Source organism: Fusarium solani, assembly GCF_023522795.1.
Source record: "Fusarium solani strain SB1 chromosome Unknown bctg00000003_1, whole genome shotgun sequence".
NCBI classification, from domain to species: Eukaryota; Fungi; Ascomycota; class Sordariomycetes; order Hypocreales; family Nectriaceae; genus Fusarium; species Fusarium solani.
This window is the reverse complement of record NW_027072154.1, coordinates 4661213-4680995: the sequence shown is the minus strand read 5'-3', so window position 1 is coordinate 4680995 and position 19783 is coordinate 4661213. Positions and strand designations below refer to the sequence as shown.

The 19783-nt window shown below is 49.4% G+C and overlaps 3 protein-coding genes across 3 annotated transcripts; 1 reads left to right on the top strand and 2 right to left on the bottom strand.

Annotated features, from left to right (window-relative positions):
- Nucleotides 1–764: 764 nt before the first annotated feature.
- On the top strand, nt 765–6082 carry MRS44_007058 (uncharacterized protein; the record flags this gene model as incomplete). Its single annotated transcript, XM_065621984.1, has 10 exons — nt 765–1537; nt 1685–1778; nt 1837–1902; nt 1955–1980; nt 2031–2208; nt 2277–2344; nt 2400–2556; nt 2611–3364; nt 3425–4522; nt 4575–6082. The coding sequence occupies 10 exons, from the start codon at nt 765–767 to the stop codon at nt 6080–6082; spliced, it is 4722 nt and encodes a 1573-aa protein (XP_065478056.1).
- A 1948-nt stretch (nt 6083–8030) lies between these two features.
- Nucleotides 8031–8982, bottom strand: MRS44_007057 (uncharacterized protein; the record flags this gene model as incomplete). Its single annotated transcript, XM_065621983.1, has 5 exons — nt 8031–8168; nt 8320–8363; nt 8513–8804; nt 8853–8885; nt 8944–8982. The coding sequence occupies 5 exons, from the start codon at nt 8980–8982 to the stop codon at nt 8031–8033; spliced, it is 546 nt and encodes a 181-aa protein (XP_065478055.1).
- A 1662-nt stretch (nt 8983–10644) lies between these two features.
- Nucleotides 10645–11277, bottom strand: MRS44_007056 (uncharacterized protein; the record flags this gene model as incomplete). Its single annotated transcript, XM_065621982.1, has 3 exons — nt 10645–10940; nt 11109–11118; nt 11167–11277. The coding sequence occupies 3 exons, from the start codon at nt 11275–11277 to the stop codon at nt 10645–10647; spliced, it is 417 nt and encodes a 138-aa protein (XP_065478054.1).
- Between the last annotated feature and the right edge of the window lie 8506 nt (nt 11278–19783).

Sequence of the window (19783 nt, the reverse complement as noted above, 5' to 3'; positions counted from 1 at the left end):
AATAGAGAAGGAATGAATGGGAGGTTGAGAGAACGTCCTGGAGGGCTTTCAGGACGAAAAGAGGGTAGGTACTTTGTTTACATGGAAGTCATCTCGACAGAGTTGTCCGGTCTTCGGAAATTCCAACTCTACGATAGCTCGGCAACATGGTCCAATTTGTCAGATCATCATCTCTCGCGTAACATTCCAACTCGATTAAGGGTATTATCTGCCAAGGCCCGGGCCGTTCGTGGACCCTTAATTTTACAATTGCAACGCTCTCGGATGTCACGACCCGATCTTTTAACTCTAGAATGTGGGCTGCTGGACAGCTGTGTTGGTTCTTCGAACTCACTCAGCCTCGGCATCCTAATTTGGTTACTCGACTCTCGCTTCGAGGGTCCAAAGGGTTGACCTCGCCCACTTTTGTTGGTTGTGCACATCCACAACGGGCCATGTTCCGAGAGCCCAGACCCAGACTCCATCTCAATCGTATGTGAAGCGAGAATCCGGAAGGTAGATTGTCCTCTTGGGTCTTTTGTAAAGCGGCTCGGTGACATGGTGTTATGTGATTCCGTGTGACGAGAGATTTGCAGTAATTAGCCTGAGTTTTCCAACATCCGACACTCCGGTCGTTCCGTAAAGGTACTTTGGGGTTAGTTACCTTCTTTGATCTTTGTTCTCCCTCGAGTCGATGATATTACTTACTCTACTCTCTCAGAACATTCCTTTGACCTCGACATCGCCGAAAACAGTCACTCTTTGGTGGCCATCATCGTCTCAAGATGTGGTTGCGCTTCCTTTTGTTCCTGCTTTACATGGCCCTTTCGGTCTCTGCCACGGGTCATCAGCACACTCATTCTAAACACTCTCATTTGCATTCTCCTCATCATCCTCATCATCCTCATAAACGCGCTTCCAACAGCTCTTCTCACGATGGGTCAAGCCTAGATGAGGCACGGAAGCTCCTGGCTGCTGGGCAAGCTGCCATGGCTCATGCAAACCGTGCCATTATTGCCAACCCTCGTCCGAACCGTCTGGAAGTGCTGAACGCTACAGAGCTTGCAAAGGCTCAGAAGCCACCTCCACCACTGGACTATCGAAACGTCACCGCATCTTCACTCAAGGCTAGAGATTCAGGAAATGGAACGGCGAAAGACCTTCGCTATTCCGTTCCGGATGAACTTATCAAGGCTGCACGCCTTCTTTCAGAGAACTGGAAGCCATCCTCCGAGGATCTTGACGGTGGCTACGCTGCTGACGTGCAACACTTGAAGGATGACTTCATGATCAAGGTCAACGATACCAACATGATGCCTCCCATGCTTCAGTATGACTCAGGCTTGGTCAAACATGTCGAAGAGCCACCTTCGGCATTCCGCTACAGTGCCAACGAATCTGATTTCAATGAGCCTGCCGCGGACCAGGACAAGAGTCTTCAGAAGAGAGCTAGCACAGACTGGTGGATGGCCACCATCTCTCAAAGAGGCTCCAGCCCTTTTGCCCCGTCTGGATACCAAGTTTGGCGAGATGTCAAAGACTTTGGCGCCAAGGGCAAGTAAACCCTCGGTGTTGATCTGAATCGAGGATAGGGGACCTTTTTCTAACTGTGTTTCACAGGTGACGGTGTTGCTGATGATACAGATGCCATCAACAAAGCCATCTCAAGCGGTGGTCGATGTGGTGGAGGCAAATGTACGGGCAGCACCATCTACCCGGCAACCGTCTACTTCCCTCCAGGCACATACAAAGTCAGCTCTTCCATCATTCAGTATTATAATACCGAGATGATTGGCAATGTAAGTTATTCTCCTCTACCTTCTCTGTCAAGTCATATCTAACGTCGCTACTATACAGCCGCATGACCTTCCGACCATCCTTGCAGCACCGAGCTTCGTCGGTCTCGGTGTGATTACTTCCAACGTGAGTCTACAACAATAATCTAGCGAGATCCATCCTCTAACAAGTGACACAGGTCTATACAGGAGAGACGTCTCAATGGTAAATTACGCGGAGCATGAGTGAACCGCAAGCTAACCTGAAGTTTCAAGGTATCTTAACACGAACAACTTTCTGCGTAGTGTCCGAAACTTCATCATCGACGTTCGCCCAACTCCTGCCGATGCACAAGTTTGTGGAGTTCACTGGCAGGTTGCTCAAGGCACTTCCCTCGAAAACATCCACTTCTATATGACGAAGCCAAAAGATGATCCTAAAACAACCCAGCAGGTATGTTTAGTCATGAGATGAGGCTTCTGACACAGAGGATTCACTAACACCTTTGGAAATAACTGCAGGGCATCTACATGGAGAACGGAAGTGGTGGTTTCCTTTCTGACCTTTACTTTGTTGGAGGAAAATATGGGTGAGTTGGCCAAATCTGCATCCATGATCATCTTGACTAAGCATTTCATGACTAGAGCGTACATGGGCAACCAGCAGTTCACGGCCAGTGGTCTTTACTTCGAGGAGGCCGAGACGGCTATCCAGATCCACTGGGACTGGGGCTGGACCATGCAGAACATTGTGGTTGACAACTGCAAGACTGGTTTTATCATCGTGGGCGGCGCAGGAGGTGTAAGTTCTCACTTTCGATAAACTAGGTCAAACAGACTAACTAACCTTTCAAAGCCTATGAGTACTGGCCAGGGAATCGGCTCGCTCCACATGACCGACCTGCGAATGCACTACGTCAAGGTCGCTGTATCAACCTCGATCATGTCCGACAACTCGACCGCTTTGTTGCTGAGCAACTCTGGTTTCTATTACGTGGACACCATCGTTGAGGATACCTCCAAGAAGCAGGTTCTCCTACCCGGTGGCCCCAAAACCATCAACGTTGATACTTGGGGTTTTGGAAGAGTCACCAGCGCCGATGGTACCACCGCTTTCCACAACGGTGCCAAACTTGACAGCCCCGTGAGAGACCCCTCTCTCGTTACCGGCGACCGCCGTCAATTCTTCACTAGGCGTCGTCCTAAGTATGATGATTTGGGTTTCAGTCAGATCCTCGATGCCAAGGGCTACGGTGCTAAGGGTGATGGCAAAACGGATGACACTGCAGTTCTGAGACATTTATTTTCTGCCGCTGCAAACATGTCTGCCCTTGTATACATTCCCTTTGGTGTGTATATTATCACAGACACGGTTGAGATTCCGGTTGGTTCTCGTGTCATCGGGCAGGCTTGGCCTCAGCTCATGGCGACTGGATCTAAATTTTCTGATGCTCTGCATCCTCGTGTCGCAGTCCGTGTCGGTCTTCCCGGCCAAGTTGGTGTTGTGGAGATTCAGAACATGATGATGGCCGTCAAGGGAGCTACAGCCGGTGCCATTATGATGGAATGGAATGTGCACGAATCCGGTCAAGGCTCTGTTGGCCTATGGGGTAACCAAGTTCATTCTCATAATGGTGATTTTGATCAAACCAGCTAACCTTTCCTCACAGATACCCATTTCAGAGTTGGTGGTGCAGCTGGTACTGATCTCACTGTCAAAGACTGCCCGAAGCTCTCTGGAAAAGTGAACAAGAACTGTGTCGCCGCATCTCTTATGCTTCACATGACCCCCAATTCCTCTGGTTACTTCGAAAACGTCTGGATGTGGACAGCAGATCATGATTTCGATACAGCCGACCAAACCCAGGTTGACATCTACGTGGGAAGAGGCATGCTTGTCGAAAGCAAGGGTCCTACATGGCTTTGGGGCACTTCTGTAGAGCACTGCGTACTGTATCAGTACCAGCTCTCAGGCGCTCAGAATGTCGTTATGGGTCTCATTCAGACCGAGGCGCCCTACTTTCAGTCTTTTCCCGAAGCCCCAGCTCCTTTCACGCCTGGAGCATTCCCCGACGACCCCGTGTTCCACGACTGCACTTCCAAGAACTCCAAGTCTTGCGCTGTAGCTTGGGCATTGCGCATCATAGATTCGTCAGCAGTCCATGTTCTCAGCGCTGGCCTTTACTCCTTCTTCTCTCGTTATGATCAGACATGCCTCAAGTCAGGTCGACATGACTGCCAGGACAAGATCTTCTACGCAGAGCAGAGCTACGATGTCTGGGTTCAGAATCTCGTCACACTCGGCAGTATTGAGATGGTCAGTCCTTTGAACGGAGTTCCCACGCTAGGTAAGCCAAACAGAAACGGATTTGCTTCTTCAATCCTGGCTTGGCTCGGAGGTTCAAAGAATGTCACCGGTCAGCGTACCTTCAAGGGCTACAGGATCCATTCTGAGAATACAATTGATATTGGAGACTTCCCTGAGGCCTGTCAGAATGCGCTCACTGCTCTTGTGCGATGTGACGACTATACAGCCGAATGGACAAGGCCTTCGTACCATGGAGTCCTCCCCGAAGAGGTTGATGTCGACTCCGTCTGCGACAAGGGCTGTGCGCAAGCCATTTTGGATTGGCGTTTGGCTGTCGATACCTACTGCGGTAACTCGACGTGGCATAATGGTGCTGCTGCTGGTGTCCTGGGTTCTTTCATTTCACAAGGTATCAACGAGACATGTCAGACTGACAAGAAGACTGGAAAGTACTGCAACGGTAAGCAATCTCAACATCTCGATCTACTTGTTTCTTTTCTAACACCATAAAGATATCATCTACGACTTCACCCTTTCTGAGACTATTGACAAGATGCCAAACAATGAACTCTGTTCTGACTGTTACGTCGGCCGGCTTAAGATGATGCAGGCCAGTCCCTTCTCCTACTACAACAAGGACTCCTTCTACGAGGATGCTCTCGAGCAAGCAGTCAAGCGTTGCTCTCTGTCGAACCAACCCACCACCGCCAAAGATTCGCCTTTCCCTCCGGAACCTTCTGAACCCGCCTTCTGTCTCTCCGATGTCACGTACACCACCAAGGCTGGTGACACTTGCGACTCATTGGCTCTCAAGTACAGCGTCTCTTCTGCAGCCATCTTCATCGGCAACCCTGGAATTCAAGACTGCAACGACATGGTCGAAGGAGTTAAAATCTGTCTACCACTTCAGTGTAAGACCTACAAGCTCGAGGAGGACGACACTTGTATGTCCGTCGCCGACGCCACAGGACTTGATCAGGGAGATATTCGCCCTTTGAACCCCTGGGTCCATGAACTTTGCGGAAATCTCCAGTCCGCTACAGAGACACTTGGTAGAGTCATTTGCATTACACCGCCTGGTGGCAAGTTCGAGCACGACGTCAACAACACGAGTTCAGACCCAGCATACTCTGAGTATGCTGACAAGGCTGTTCCACCTCCCAAGGGTGCCACTCTGGCTGAAAAGACGACTGAAAAATGTGGACGTTGGTATACAGTTCAAAAGGGAGATGACTGCGCTCGAGTTCTTGTGCAGCATCACATCAGTCTTTCTCTCTTTACACAAGCCAATCCTTCAGTATCGCAAGACGACTGTACCACGGATCTTCTCCCAGGACGAACCTACTGTGTTGGCCCAACCAAGGAAGCTTTTGCAGCCGAGCCAAAGCCTATTCCTTATTGGCGCTTCGGATGCTTTGCTCGCGAGGCAGACACTACTAATCTCACTGTTTTGACTCTCGACGGTATAAATCATGTCAAGCCCATGTCTATCATAGCTTGTCAGTCTTACTGTTACCAACAGGGTTGGACCGTTTGGGGAATCCAAAACGGCGACTCATGTTTCTGCGACAATCGCCTGCGTATGGATAGTCAGATCATAGACGATTCCAAGTGCAACATGCACTGCAACGGCAACACCACAAACGTTTGCGGTGGCAAAGACGCTATTGAAGTCTTTGCCGATAAAGAAATGTTACGTGTCGAGTACGAGAGCCTCGGTTGCTACGTCCATGATGGTAATACGCCAGTGATCCGGGGCACGACAGGGGGTGACACTATCGAGTCGCCAGATGAAATGTCTGTGGATGCGTGTGCAAGTCTTTGCACTGTCGATAAGGGGGCTGATTTCTTTGCTCTCTGGGAAGGCAATCTCTGCACTTGTGGTATGACAATGGCTCCAGGGGCTAAGAAGGTTAGTGACGATCGGTGCAATGTGCCATGCACTGGTGAGCTTGGAGATGACTGTGGTGGAAGGGGAGTAGCGGGGGTTTACACAAATAAGAAGAAGTATGTAAAATAGAAGAAAAAGACTATCTTAACTTTCTTTTCCGATTTAAACATATAATATATTTTTATTACCCGTTGGCTTATATATGCCGCGCTGTTACTATATGCGATGGCGCTTTTTCTCCAGCTTAGATCACCGTTAGATGCTCCAACGGCCCTCCAGCACCGGCTTGAGCCTGGAAAGCGTGTCAGATTTAAAAACCAGGCATCAACTCGTCCGGGTCCGTACGTACAATTTTCATGGTCGTCTCCCTAATGCACCAGAGGGACATCCTTCAGGAAAGCTCGCTCCTACCATTTTCCATTTTCGGTTCGGGTCATCGCATCGTATCTACAAGGGCCAATCCACATTGCCGTCCAGCTGCCAGGCCACGACAGAGTTGATGAGTCCTAGCAACAACTAAGCGTCTATACCCATTAGCTTCTACCTAGGGCTTAGATCTAACTGTTGATATAATCTTAACACGGGATCGGCCACATGGATACAATGCCACTCCCCTAGGGTTAAGCATGGGTTCCCCGCCGGCGTGTGTTTCATCTCCTGCGGGTTTTGTCGGGTCAAGGCTTGTTAATAGTAGTTTCATTAACGGATCATAAATGGCAGATGAAAGTCTATCCTTGAGAACGAACGTTATTAGTGAGGCTGTGGGATGAGCAGCGCAGTGCGGGATACGAGCAACATCTTGGCTATTTTTGGTATTCACGCAGAAGGTCTTCACGAACGCAGCAAACCGGGTCTTCAGTGGCGAAGTCTAGAACAAGCTTATGGCACCGAGGTAGGAGCTGAATCAAGGCACGAGTCAGCCATGGTAGAAGAAGCTAGTCCAGAGGCTACGACACCCCGGGGTCTGTAGTATTATTCGGGAGCTGAACCTAGCGAGACTTCTTTGCCTTCAGCATTAACTAGAGCTCTATTAACCATCAGTATAATCATCTTCCATAGAAGACGTCAACCCATTAGGTCATTACATATAAATGGTAGCAAAGAGTTCCCACCTTTCAACAGTACTGATCCTAGGGGCCTGCGCCATTCGTCTAAGTATGCCCAAACCACGCCACGCTCCCGTGGGGTTTTACGTCCTTGGCCATATCCAACTGCGAATATAAGGGTTAACTTTTAGGGGGATAACAACGAGTCATAGCTTCAGAGGCATATGCTAAGGGCACGGTCATCGAATGATATCATGGTCTTCTGCAACCTCGTCAAGTATTCATCAGGATCTCACATGGGATATTCAAGAGTGCTTTAGTACTTTAATAATCTTCCTAGGTATTAGTGCAATTTAACTACGCCCTAATCGCTCGAGAGGGCCACGCAGTTGCAACATGGCAGAGCAAGTCAGCTTACACTACATAGGAGCCCCTTATATGGTATCACAGCTATGGCCTTGATCATTACATAAGACCAAATTACACTCCTCAGTCAACCAAGCATGAGCCTAGCTACTCCCGCCCGCAATACCCGAAACAAGATCTCGAGACAACTTAGCCACAATATCCAGGGACTCAGCTAACGAGTTAATACCTGGAGACTTGAGCTCTTGGGCCGGGCCATCGAACCGTCGCCACACCTCAATAAAACGCTGTTAACCCTCGTCAAGACCGATGGCACAGAGAACACCATGCATATTATAGTGCTTCTTGAGACTCTCGACGTCGGCATCACTGACGGCCATAGGGGATCGGACATCACATAGAGCCTCCCGCTCTGTGTGGATGGCCCCGAGACGGACGCAGTGTAGGATCAGCGCCGCTAGCCCAGCTGCCAATGCCGTGGCCACAGACAAGCCAGTCCGTTCCTCAAAGTCATCCGGCAGTGCTCCCTCTCGGTGTGGATTCTATGATATGACCTTATGGCTAGGCATAATGAAGCTTAGATCTCGTGGGCTACCCATCGGGCCCTATACCCGGCCATCCGCTATAGCCGCTCTAATCCAGAAGATGCGGCGCTGGTCAAAGGACTAAGGGTACTCGACTTCGGTGATAGCACCTATGTCGGCGGCAGCACAGAAGAGGAGTATGCCTGAGTTAAGAGCGTCTTTCACTGCCTCCCGAAGGTTATTAATGCCCTTATGGTTGTCCTCGGTATCCTTGACCGTCTAGGATATGGAGATTATGTCTACTTTCTGGGTTATCGCTGCTCTGATAGCCTATTGAGTGCACCTAGTTAGCCAAGAGCAGTCACATTAACTGACAAGGGTGGCAGGTTAACTTACCAAAGCAGCAGTTTCTGCAGCAATATATTCTTACCCTGGAGTTTGCGTTGCCAGGTTGAGACTTGGCTGCGTCTCGAGCTTGTATACATACAGCTTAGCCATCGGACAAACTCGGCAGATCATGTCTGCCATGACAGTTCCGTGACCTTTGCTGGATCTGTAGTAGGGACTCGGTCCATTCTCGTGTGGGAAGCCCCTGTCGAAGGATTCTCTGTCTCTGATCTTACCACAGAGTGATTCTACGTAAGGATTAGCACCATCGTCTATTAGGGCGACCTTTATGTCGTGCTGAGGCTTGATGTCATCTAAGCGCAAGTTCTGTATCTCATCGGCGAACCTATCCATGCAGTTGAGCCATCTGTTGGACTGGAGATTCATCTCGTTGGCGCCGTTTTGCGTCTTTGCGAATCCACCCTGCTGTACAAGTCGCTCGCTGCCAGGAACGTCTGTCTTGCGTTTGAAAACGATGATATTCCTCGTTTCTTGGGGGGTCTCTCCATCGACTTCATCTGCCTCATTCTATTTGCGAGAAGCCGACTCGTTTAACCGCACTTTGAAATCCTCTACGTACATGTTGATGCGGTCAGGCGACTCTAAGGTCTATATGAAGTTAGTGTTGGGATTATCCTGCGCATACGGCTCTATCAAGGATACGTACTTGCCCATCATCCCACATGCTCCATGGCTGCTGCCTCATCGGACGTCTGGCTGACCGGTGCCCCGAACCCGACCTCGAACTAACCGCTGGCCGGTCCGTTGCGGAATAACCGCTGGCTCTGGACTCCGGCGCGCCACGGCACCTCGGTCGGGTCTATGGGTTGGCTCCTTGACCTCCTGCCTCTCCCGCGGGGGTTGCTCTATCCGTGCTCCCGGCGGTAATGTCCCTATATACCCCGGGCGGTACCGGTCACATATAAACACCCTTCCTCGCTATAACCTAACTTGTCGGTTGCTGGCACTTGAATGAATGGGATCGGGTCGATTATGGGCGGCGGCTTCGGCCACGTCGATAACCCTCTCTGGTTCTCGATTATGCCGGCAATGTTCTGAACTTGGTTGGCAATCTCTCTCCTCGCCGCCGCCTCGATACCTTTATAGTATTTCTTTAAATGCGGCTTAATTTCATTCGCAAAGATGGACTATCTCTAGATTTTCCAGTCTCGGTAGTCCTTCTGGCTCACTCCAGGCACGAAGGACGGCCCTGTTACCACTCCATCGGAGATAGAGCTGCCTCACATTTCGACAAGCCGTCAAGATAGTCTCTAGGCATAAGTCAACTTTGCGCCAGTCCAATATCTCCACCTCGAAGGACCTTAAGCAATCCTCAATTGCGCTATCACTATGCGGTGGGTCCTTCAGGTCATCCACGATGACTTTAAGGATATGTTTAACGCCTTTCCTCCGTAGCCAGCCAAAGAAGACGGTCAAGTCACTTCTCCCTCGTCCAATCTTTGGTCTCGCGGGTCGAAGCTTGGCTAGTCTTGACTCTCGACTCGGCGCCGGGGGCTCCTAGAGCTCGATTCTGCGGAACGAGACGTAACGTAGAACTTAGTCAAAGTTCATATGGTCATAACTCTACATAAACGAGTCTTCAAAAATCTCGGCTAGGGCCTCGGAGTAATCAAAACACAGGCTAATATCTAAAGGTAATCAGCGTTACATATATTCTTCAAGGTAATCCGCTCTTACTATCGACGTTGGCACCGTATAAAAACCTCACGGCATCATACTAGTCTCTCTTAGTAAGCCTCGAGTCTGTCTCCAGTATCGTCCGTAGATAATACAGTTTAACCTCTTGCAAGATTATATCTGCGTATTCGGCTTTCCCCTTTTCCTCCTCCTATAGGCGTGTGATATCCTCACCCTTTCGGCCAATCTTTGAGGCACCGGCTATTAACCTTCTCTGCAACTTAAAGTCTTCGGCGCCAAGCACACCGCCAATGGCTAATTTCCCGTCCTCAAGCACGGCACGCCTTTGATAATGACCATAGGTACTTAGAGCCATGTTCGAAGTAGACTCATCGACTAGCTCGGAATCTCGCCTATGAAGGCCAACTGACTATAGGGCTAGTCCTCTTCGACCATCTTTGCCGTATTGTTCCAGAAAACATCGGCCTTTCCCATTAATATGTTCCAGAAATCCCTCAAAAGAGACCCTCTCGCCAGTAATTTCGTTCTTCTGGCCTTATATTAAGCCAGCAGATTCTTCTTACCTATTTTCTACAGGACGAGCAGAGACTGATTCCTCTACCCGCTTCCGCCACAGACTTCGCGTGAACTGGTGATACTCATATACAGACAAGCCTTTGGGTTCTTTTGTGAAGACGTCTAGAGCTCCATCTCCATGAGCAATGAGCGCCTAGACAATCTTCAAGTGTGGTTCTGATGCATATTTGTAGTCGACTGCGAGGTGCAGGGGCGTCAGACCACTTTGGTCTGTGGCTCGCAGGGTCTCCTCAGACGCGGCCTTGATCAGGTCGATGGTGCTTTCAGGCTTCATATGGTGGAAGATAGCTGCGTGGATGCAGTTCCTAGCGTGCTCGCCACGCATGCCAAGTAGAGCGTCAAGGTCATCGATCTCATCGATAACAACATCAATAAAATTAATATTCTTCTTAGCGATGGCTAGATATAGAGGAGTCTTTCCAGACTCATCTATGTGACTCAGAAGTGTCTTTTAGTTCCTGATGACACAGCGAGTAAGGGACTTATATCCCAACGTGCTCGCGATCAGGTGGAGGAGCATCTGCGTCGAGTCCCTAGTCATCCGTCCCAGTAGGTGTCCGTAAGCTTACATGAACTTTTGGCGATTCTCCTTCTTACCCAAGTTCAACTTCTAGTTCTTCGCCTAGTCCAAAATTTCGTTAAAGGCTATCTACACCTCATCCTGGTCCAGTATCTTGGCGGGCTCAACATCGGAGTCGTCATCCCTGTAGTCTTCGTCGCTATCTCCAGCTCCACTATAGACTAGAGGAATCACAGCTTGCCTCATTGCTGCGGTTAGTTATATGGCTCAACCTAGTGTCATTAGGACCTAATCGGCGATGGTTAAGGCCATTCGCGGGTTAGATCAGGCTGGCGAAGAGACGCGTTCCCCATCTCAGCCGTGGACCGACCCTCCCCACCAAGGGCAAATAAACTAGGGTACAGGGGTTAACGGTTATCTCCGCTCCTATATACTTTTATATATTCGTCCTCTAAGTTATAAGCCCCAGCTCTTTTGCGCACATTTGACTTAATTATACTACCTCGTCGCTATGAACGCCTATGACCCAGCCGCCGATTCTAATAGCGAGGAGTAAGTCTCATTTGGCATCTCGCTCGCGCCCAAAGGCGAAGAGGGTAGTAGGTTTCATACATAGAATGACCCTAGTAATCCATACCAGCGCGAGAATATCACTAAGCGCAAAAGTGCTGTCGATATTTATTGCTCCAGCGTCGATATTATCCATGGGTTGTTCGCGTCTGAAGGTGCTCTAATTCCGCTTTGACCCGCGAAAGCGGGCACGACGCATTTCTCACGTCGATATTGAACTCAGGTTCTCTAGGAGTGAGTCTAGGGTAGCTGACCCTGAGGTCTTTGCTATCGCGCCTAGCGGCCAACTTCGCTTCGCCCACACAACATAGACGGAGACAACCACAACCGGAGGCAAAGTCAACTTAGGTGCAGGCGGTGCTGGGGTCGAAGTTGGAAGCGCACTCAAGTTTAAGCGTGAGGTGACGAGGGAAATAGGCTACGCAACCTCGGTGACAGGATCCATCGATCTACGCGGGCGCAACTACGGCAAGGCTAATTGCGCTTCCTAGACACTAATAGAAAACCCGGAGACAAAAACTAGAGTGCCCATCTCTATGAAGACGGCCATCCTACTCAAGAGGAGGGACGAGGGGCGTTTTTAGTGCGCAGTGACGATCAAGGCTAAGGCAGACTGGAAAATATCGCTAGAATGGCTGGTTAGGGCCACAAGGCCCGATGACCCTGTGCTATTTAACCTAACACTAGAACCGACAAGCAATAAGTATGAGGACATAGAGCTTAAGCTTAGTGAGCTTAATCTTAACGAGATCTATGATATTACCTCTGCTAATATCATGGAAGGGGTGGTAAAAACGAGGAAGATTAGTAGTCAATTAGAGTAGCAAAGGCGTTTAAGAGCATTTATGCCATATTATAGACTTTGCCACTATGAAGTTACCCTATAGAGTTTTAATTGATCAGCGTTTGAAAAAGAGTAGGCCGCCACATACCTAAGGGGCATACTATTAGACTCCTTCTAGGAGGTCTTCCTCGAGTTCTAGTCCCCAGTAGTATTTTATAGGGCCACTTAAGTGCGCTGGGTACCTAGTTATACTAAAATCCCTGGTAATAAATAAGCGGATAAACTAGTAAAAGTAATATCCTCGCTGCCTAAGCCCGAGGGCGCGCGACCTATGCTAGCTTATTTGCGAAGAACCGCGAGGTAGAAACTAAAAGAAGTATTTAGAGCCTAGTAGCCCTTTGCCTCCCCTGACTAGTATAAGAGACTAAATCTCAAGGCGATAATAGGCTGCCCGCCAGAGCTCTTGCTCCTATGTATAATCTTATATTACTTACTTACTATAAGGTCCCTTTATAGGGATTTTATTATATATTATGAGAGGTTTAACTATATTAAAGTATAAGTTCTTTACTTATATAATCGATATAAAATACCTAATTATATCTTCTATTATAGAAAGGTATCGCTATAGAAGCGAATAAGGCTTACTCCCTCGCTAAATATAGTAATAAATCTAATATTAGGCAAAGACTTTAATAGGTTTATTAGGCTAGCTAAGATAAGTGCCTTCTTTAATAAAATCTGCCCTTACTACTAAGCGAGACTAATTCGAGATATATTAGTATCTATTCCCTCCCTTATGTCCTCTTATATACCTTTATTTCCTCTTTCTATTAACTAGGCTTAGTTAGATAAAGAGCCACAATACTCTCTCCATCTAACTAGCTTTTGGCAACTCCGCTCCCCCGCTATGACCGCCCTGGTCATAAGCTGCCCCGCGGCTACTATATACTAGCCGTGCCTGGACCACCCGCTGACGGGTAACAGGCTAGATATAATGCGCCATTTGTGCCGTTAATATGCTAGATAGGGGACACTATATGGTTAAATCATAGGTAGACTCTCATAGCTCAGCACGTCTTATGCTCCCTTAGGAGACTTCTAGGGCCCTCGGCCCCCCGGACGAAAAATATATATACATATATACATATATATTCGAAAAAGAGTACATCCTAGGTACCGCTCTTACTCTCAGTCCCCAGCCCTTCGACCCATCCATAGTCCATCCAAGCCAATCATCACGAGAATCGTTGCAGGGGTTTGCGGTCAGCCCAACAGCCCCCTAAGGGCATAGTGGGCCCCCCGGGGGGGGGGGACCATAAATTTATGACAGTTAAGAGACTTCAGTTTGCGAGAAGAGGAAGCTTACTACAAGTTTGTCCTCCATTGTGGACCAATCCTTAGACTAACTCCTTTTCTATAGCATGATATGGCTAGAATATATAAGGCAAGTGCCACTATTATTGTGGCTACTACGATGGTAATAAAGAGTTGGGAGCTCGTGGAGGCTTGGATCTTAGGAATGGACAACGTGAATTCGGAGGAATAGGGTTTCCTGACGAACCACGGTTCAAGGCAACAACATAATGTCTTGCAGGTTTGCATTCTTATAAAGTATTATGCATTCAAGATAATCCAACAATTTCTGGCGAGACGAACAAAGAAATACTGTTGGCTCGTGAGGCAGGGATATGATCACGAAATGCCAATGACGCACTTGACTTTGAACCCCCCAGTGATCATTGAGAGCGCTGATGGCACTCTCGATTTCGCTTGCCGTCTTGCCAACCCCCATCCATTAGATCGGCGGGGCTTATAAAGTCTTTTTCGATCGCGCGTCGCCTATCATGACATTGAAGCCGGAGTATGCCTGGCTCGTTTCTTTGCGGATCGGCTCGCCTGTAAGAGGATTTGTCTTGCGGTCATGCGTGGAACGCCAAACCAACCGCGGTAAAATATCGCTTCTAAAGGTCAGTGAGGACCGTAGATTGAAGTTGGAAATCGTACTATGGTAACTTGGCGCTTGAGTATGCCGGCTCGGATTGGGTTGAAGTGGAGAGTGAGGTATCCATTCGGAGATGATCTGGCGAACTACTTCTGCGTCAGCAGGGCAATCTAGACATGGTACTTTATACGCGTCGTAAAGTCCGGGATGTGTCCTCCCTTGACTCCAGATTATTGAGAGTGCCGATGGCACTATCGGTCTGATTGGGCGGGCGATTGCCGTCCTTGCACCTAAGTCTCAGCTCCGATGGCCAAAGTGTTGGAGGGCCCCTATCTGGTTAGCATACTTCCCTCTTCTCCCAGCCTTGGTGGTTATGCGCGCGCCCCTCCAATCCAAACGCAGGGCCACAGCTGTGCCGCTCCCAAGTCGCATTGTCTCAGTTCCTCTCGACCTCGAGCTAAACCAATAAGCAGAAGGACCTGTCGCTCGGGTCTTTAGGAGACCCAGATTTCTCACGTAACACAGCATTTAATCCGGCTCCCACCTTATCTTCCTGTCACTGTGATCAACCAGGATGACCACTCCACGTTCCTATCCTAAGAGTGGACAAGGACCCCCAAGCCATACCACTCCCCACATGACCCCGATTATCCCGACGGTACAAGCGGGGTACAAAAAGTATGTTCAATGAAACATTTACGGCCAAAACACCACACAAAATCTTTTAAAGACATCAATGAATTCCCCGCTATTTTTTTTTTAAAGAAGAGATGTATATTATCACCGCCAGCCCGGGGATACCGTTATGGTAAGATGTGACTCGGGTCGGCAGACATGGGGCTTCCATCCGTCAAAGTTCACCATCCAGGACCCCCGACTCTCGGCGACACGGGTGATCAGACCATGTTGTCAGATGGTCAGCAGGTGCACCTCAGGTAGCCACAAGCTTGGTGTAGTCACCTGAGTCCTGGCAAAATCAAGCAACCTTGGGAATGGGTCAGGGAGGGCGCATTTGCCGAGACCAGGGCGCTACAGCGTTGGTGCTAAGCCAACCACTTCGCTCCTAGCTATTTCCCAGTTCTCCCTCAAGCTGATGTCTAAGGCGATGAACACGTTAATGATCAGGCTACGAAAGAATTTACGCAGTGATTCATATCCTGGAGTTTTATGACACCCCCCCCCCACATAGCCTCGCGGCTGCTCAGTAAAGGGGTTAATAGATCTTATTCTAAAAGATCTTCATATATCGCTCAGTAAAATCGGTGATCCTAGTAAGTGCATTGCTAAACCAAAGCCAGTAGGGCTTCAAGTAACGCAAAGAGGTAACCATAGCATGCAGTTAGCTACTCAAGTCCATGCTCTTAGAGAGTTCTTCAATAGGGCATTGACTTATCAATGTGAGCCTGAAAAATAGCACGACGACGCCCTCGTCATTCTGCGGCGCCCCGTTGGCGCAGTTCTCTTCCTCCTAATACACCCAAGTAGAGGCAGCGGTACGGACGTTGGCAGAACGTTCCGCAATGCCAGTGGCTTGGCTTACTCTAAAAGAGAGAGGCAAACACAGCTTAAAAGCGGGGTCTATCCGTAGTCATCTAAAGGGGGCTTCGGACTATTAAGCCACAGCCTATTTGGAGTCAAGTCATAGAAGCAAGCGGAAGTTCCCGAGTAACTGACCACAAATAACACGTCCTGTTCCCCAGTGACCGGAGTGCTGGAAATGGGGTCTGCAAGAGGGGGCGATAATACTCTAGTGCCTAATCCGGTCTGGACCAAGCCTTACCAGGCGAGTGGCGCCACACTATTGACTAAGCTACCGATTTAGGCCATGCTATCCGGCATGAGGAGAGCTTAGAAAATGCTGTAAATCCTAGTAGATCCATTACTCAATAGAACGTCTGTGGTTGAGAACAATGACCTGATTTGGGCCTGCGGCCTTTAGGAGGTTATTGAGACACTGTTTTTAACTACAAAGAGTATTCCCATGAGTGAAATCTAGTGTATCCGCCGCGAGATTTTCCCTAAGGGCCCGTGCCTGAGCTAGAGTACTCCTATTGGAGCCAGTTGCCTCTCAGACTCACAGATAGCGTAGAGAACCCAGCTCCACACCGGACTAATAGTTACGTTGGGCTTACGAAATATTTGACATGGCGGAACGAGATGATGCAATGACGGGTCGATGCCTGGTGACGGCTCTTCAGCGAACCTCTGCGGCAACCTAGATGGAGCGGCCCGGCCCGTGCACACTAACCTAAGGATGCTATTGGGTGGTGCGACCACGTTTATGCCCTGTGACAACCTGGGGATTGCTGTTGGTAGGACACACGGCCTCGCGGATTGAGGGGCAGCTCGCGGTCAACAGAGGTATTTTCAGGGCGAAGGGTGCCAAGGGTTGAAAGCAGGTCCAATCCATTTTCATCACTATATTGAGTGTCCTCCACGTTGTTTGACGGCAGAAGATGAGAGTCTAGCTGTATCATGCTACGATCTAAGCGCGACCGTGGTGATAAGTGTTAGATCCTTAGCCTGGGGTAGATCTCCAGAGTTGGAGCAACTCGCTCTGGCAGAGCTAAGCCAGCGCAGCGAGCAGGGGCTACAGGCATTGATTGTGTGGAGAAAGGGAAAAAACAATATTACTTTCGAGTCCGTGCAATAAACATGATTATCTAAAAATGGCAATCCTGGTCACTGCCCTCACTCTAACCTACAAATTAACCGCGGGGACGGCAAGTGGGAAGAGCACGAGAATGCCCGCTGCTGAGTTTCTATATCGATCTGCCGCTAATTTACGGAGGACCGGATCGATAGTATTTGCCCATAAAAAGTAACGATAACGCCACAGCTAGGGTAGATACGAGGAGTAAACAACCGATGTGCTGCCCCGCATCGTGCGGCCGTGCCCTGTACTGTCTACCTCACAGAGCCTTGTCACTTCATCCTCCCCAACACCTGCTTAAATGGCGGTAGTCGGCCACAGGCTATGCCTCCCAGCCAACCAGGGAGAAAAAAAAAGGACTACTTAGACCGGTTGTTCTGAGCACAGAACTTGTCTCTTTCCCCTTCTCAAACCTAGATGTACGTACCTCATGGGTGACGGTCTTCATGTGTTCATAAGTTCATGCCTCTTCAACTGAGCCACCGGTACTGGGGTCTCTTAACATCCAATCTCTGAGCTGTCTGCAGTCTCACCGCCTTATTTCAGACCAGGCGCTGTGTTACTGGCACCTCGTTGTTCAGAAACAAAGCCTTCAACCAGCATTATATACCCGCCATCGGAGGCTCCCGTAAGCCTTACGGAACTTATCAAAGGTGAGAGCGTTTCCCTTTTCTTAATCGGGGGAAATAGATTGCTAACTAACTATAGTCTTTTTAGAACTTTGCACCTACGTCTACCCTGATGGCCCCTGGATTTCACAATCGATTCTACGGACCTTCTAGGTAAATTTCGCGCTCTGTGATAAAGCGATATTGCGGGAGTGGAAGATGATGCGTTGTTGTAAGGTCTAAGTTACATGTATCTGAGAGGAGCACAGCTCCTCACTTAGTATCCACATCCCAGCCACCAGCAGATCGGACCATCTTAGTCATACGGTTTCAACACTCTGGCACTCCCACGGATCCCAGATTCTTGACGACGCAAGCGAAGCCTCCAATGTGAGACCGCTTTTTCGAACTGCCTCTGAGGCCAGCTTCTTTGATATGTTTTACAATTTGGCCTACCTCGCCGCTTAGCCGGGCCTAGGTTGAGGGAGATTGACAGTCCACACGGGCTTATAAATGTCTATGCATGCCGTCGTCTAAAGGGGGGCGCAAATATAACGCTATTGATGCGAAAACCACGCAGGGCTGCTAATGCCGGCTTAGGAGTGTTCTGCGCCAGTCTATTGAAACCTCTGATATGATATTCCCACTGTGTTGAATGGAGACCTCGCCACTTCATCCTCAGCACTCTAACCCCGGCGGGCCACAGTAGTCTATTCTCCTCGTCAGGTGTCACAAAGAACGCCCTTAAGTGTCTACCATGGTTCCCCTTCCATTCTCTTGAAGTTCATGATGGGTCATTGACGCCTTCTACTTCTACCAACGTCCACGATCAAACCGTACTGCAAGCCATCCTGCAGCTACCTCGCTTGTCTCAAAGAAGGTGCGCTGAGCCCCTCCAGTGAAATGTGAGCACTATTGGCTAAAAAGCCAATGGTGAGCTCCCACGACGGCAAGGTGGATCGAATACCACAGGGCTTGCAAGCTGAACCATTCATTGCTTGGTAGCAATGCCGACTGATGAGCACCGTACCCACACTGGGCCTAACACCCAATTATCACCGAGCCAACTTGCAAAGCTCGGCCGACTTGAATTATACTTCAACTCGCCTGAGCCTGCTATCATTTGCAAGGGATGCGGGTACGCCATAACAGCGGACAAAGATCGTGTGTCCAGGCACCTTGGCGAGATCCACCAGTTCGATAAACCAGCCCACAGAGGCCTGAACAAGCTCATTCGCTCGCTGAATCTTCCCGACCCCAAGGACCTTTGTCCGCGGCCCGATGGTAGTATTCCTCATCCTCATCTGAAGTCGAGCAGAGAGTCTAAGCAGTAGCAGAGTATTCCGTATAGAGAGAGCTCCGTAAATCTGTTGTGATGTTGAGAGTGGCGATCGCGTGCCGTCCTCGTTTGTCAAGGGCTTAATTAATTTCACTCTACAGGCATGGCACGGGCCATTAGAAGGGAAAACGCGACGCTTTTGGGCTGCAGCTAAACGCCTGTGCATGGAAACGCGCCCCGTTTTGAGCTTCCAAAGGGTAGAAATCTATAAGCTGTGATTGGAGGAAAAGTTAAAACGGGGCCCGTTTTGAGCATGAATACTTGAGTAGGTACGCCCACAGGTCGCAAGTTCACTCGCCATCACTCTCGTGATTAAACACTCAGTCTTCTTATCAACCCCTCCACTCTCTAACCAATCGCTAGGACCCTTCAAATGTACTGATCTCTACCGGCACTTTACGGGCGACTTTTGCGGGGAGGAAAGCTAAGTGTGGGTAGGTCGAGAGACGGACTTGCACACGGACACACACATGCAAAGGCCCGGAAAGAGCAAGAGAGGGGAGAAGGCTGGGCAGACTGACAATTGTGATAAGTGATAGACCATGGCTCCCGGTTGGACGCTAAATGAAGGGGGAACTGAGCTCAACATTGATGGCGCATGAGCTAAGGGGCAACTGCCAGTTCCACCTTGCAACTTTGAGCAGTGGCCTTGCTTTTTGCCGGAATAACCCTTGGGTTGTCCCTCCACCCTGGGGAAAGCACGGACCTAAAAGAACCGGGCCTGGAATGCCACGCCTGATCTACGGACGGGGGATAAAGAACTAGGCCAACCAACTCACCCCGTTTCACCACACCCTGGTCGCCCATGGCCTTATCAAAAAGTTGGCATGTGGACCCCAAGCGTCATAGTGTA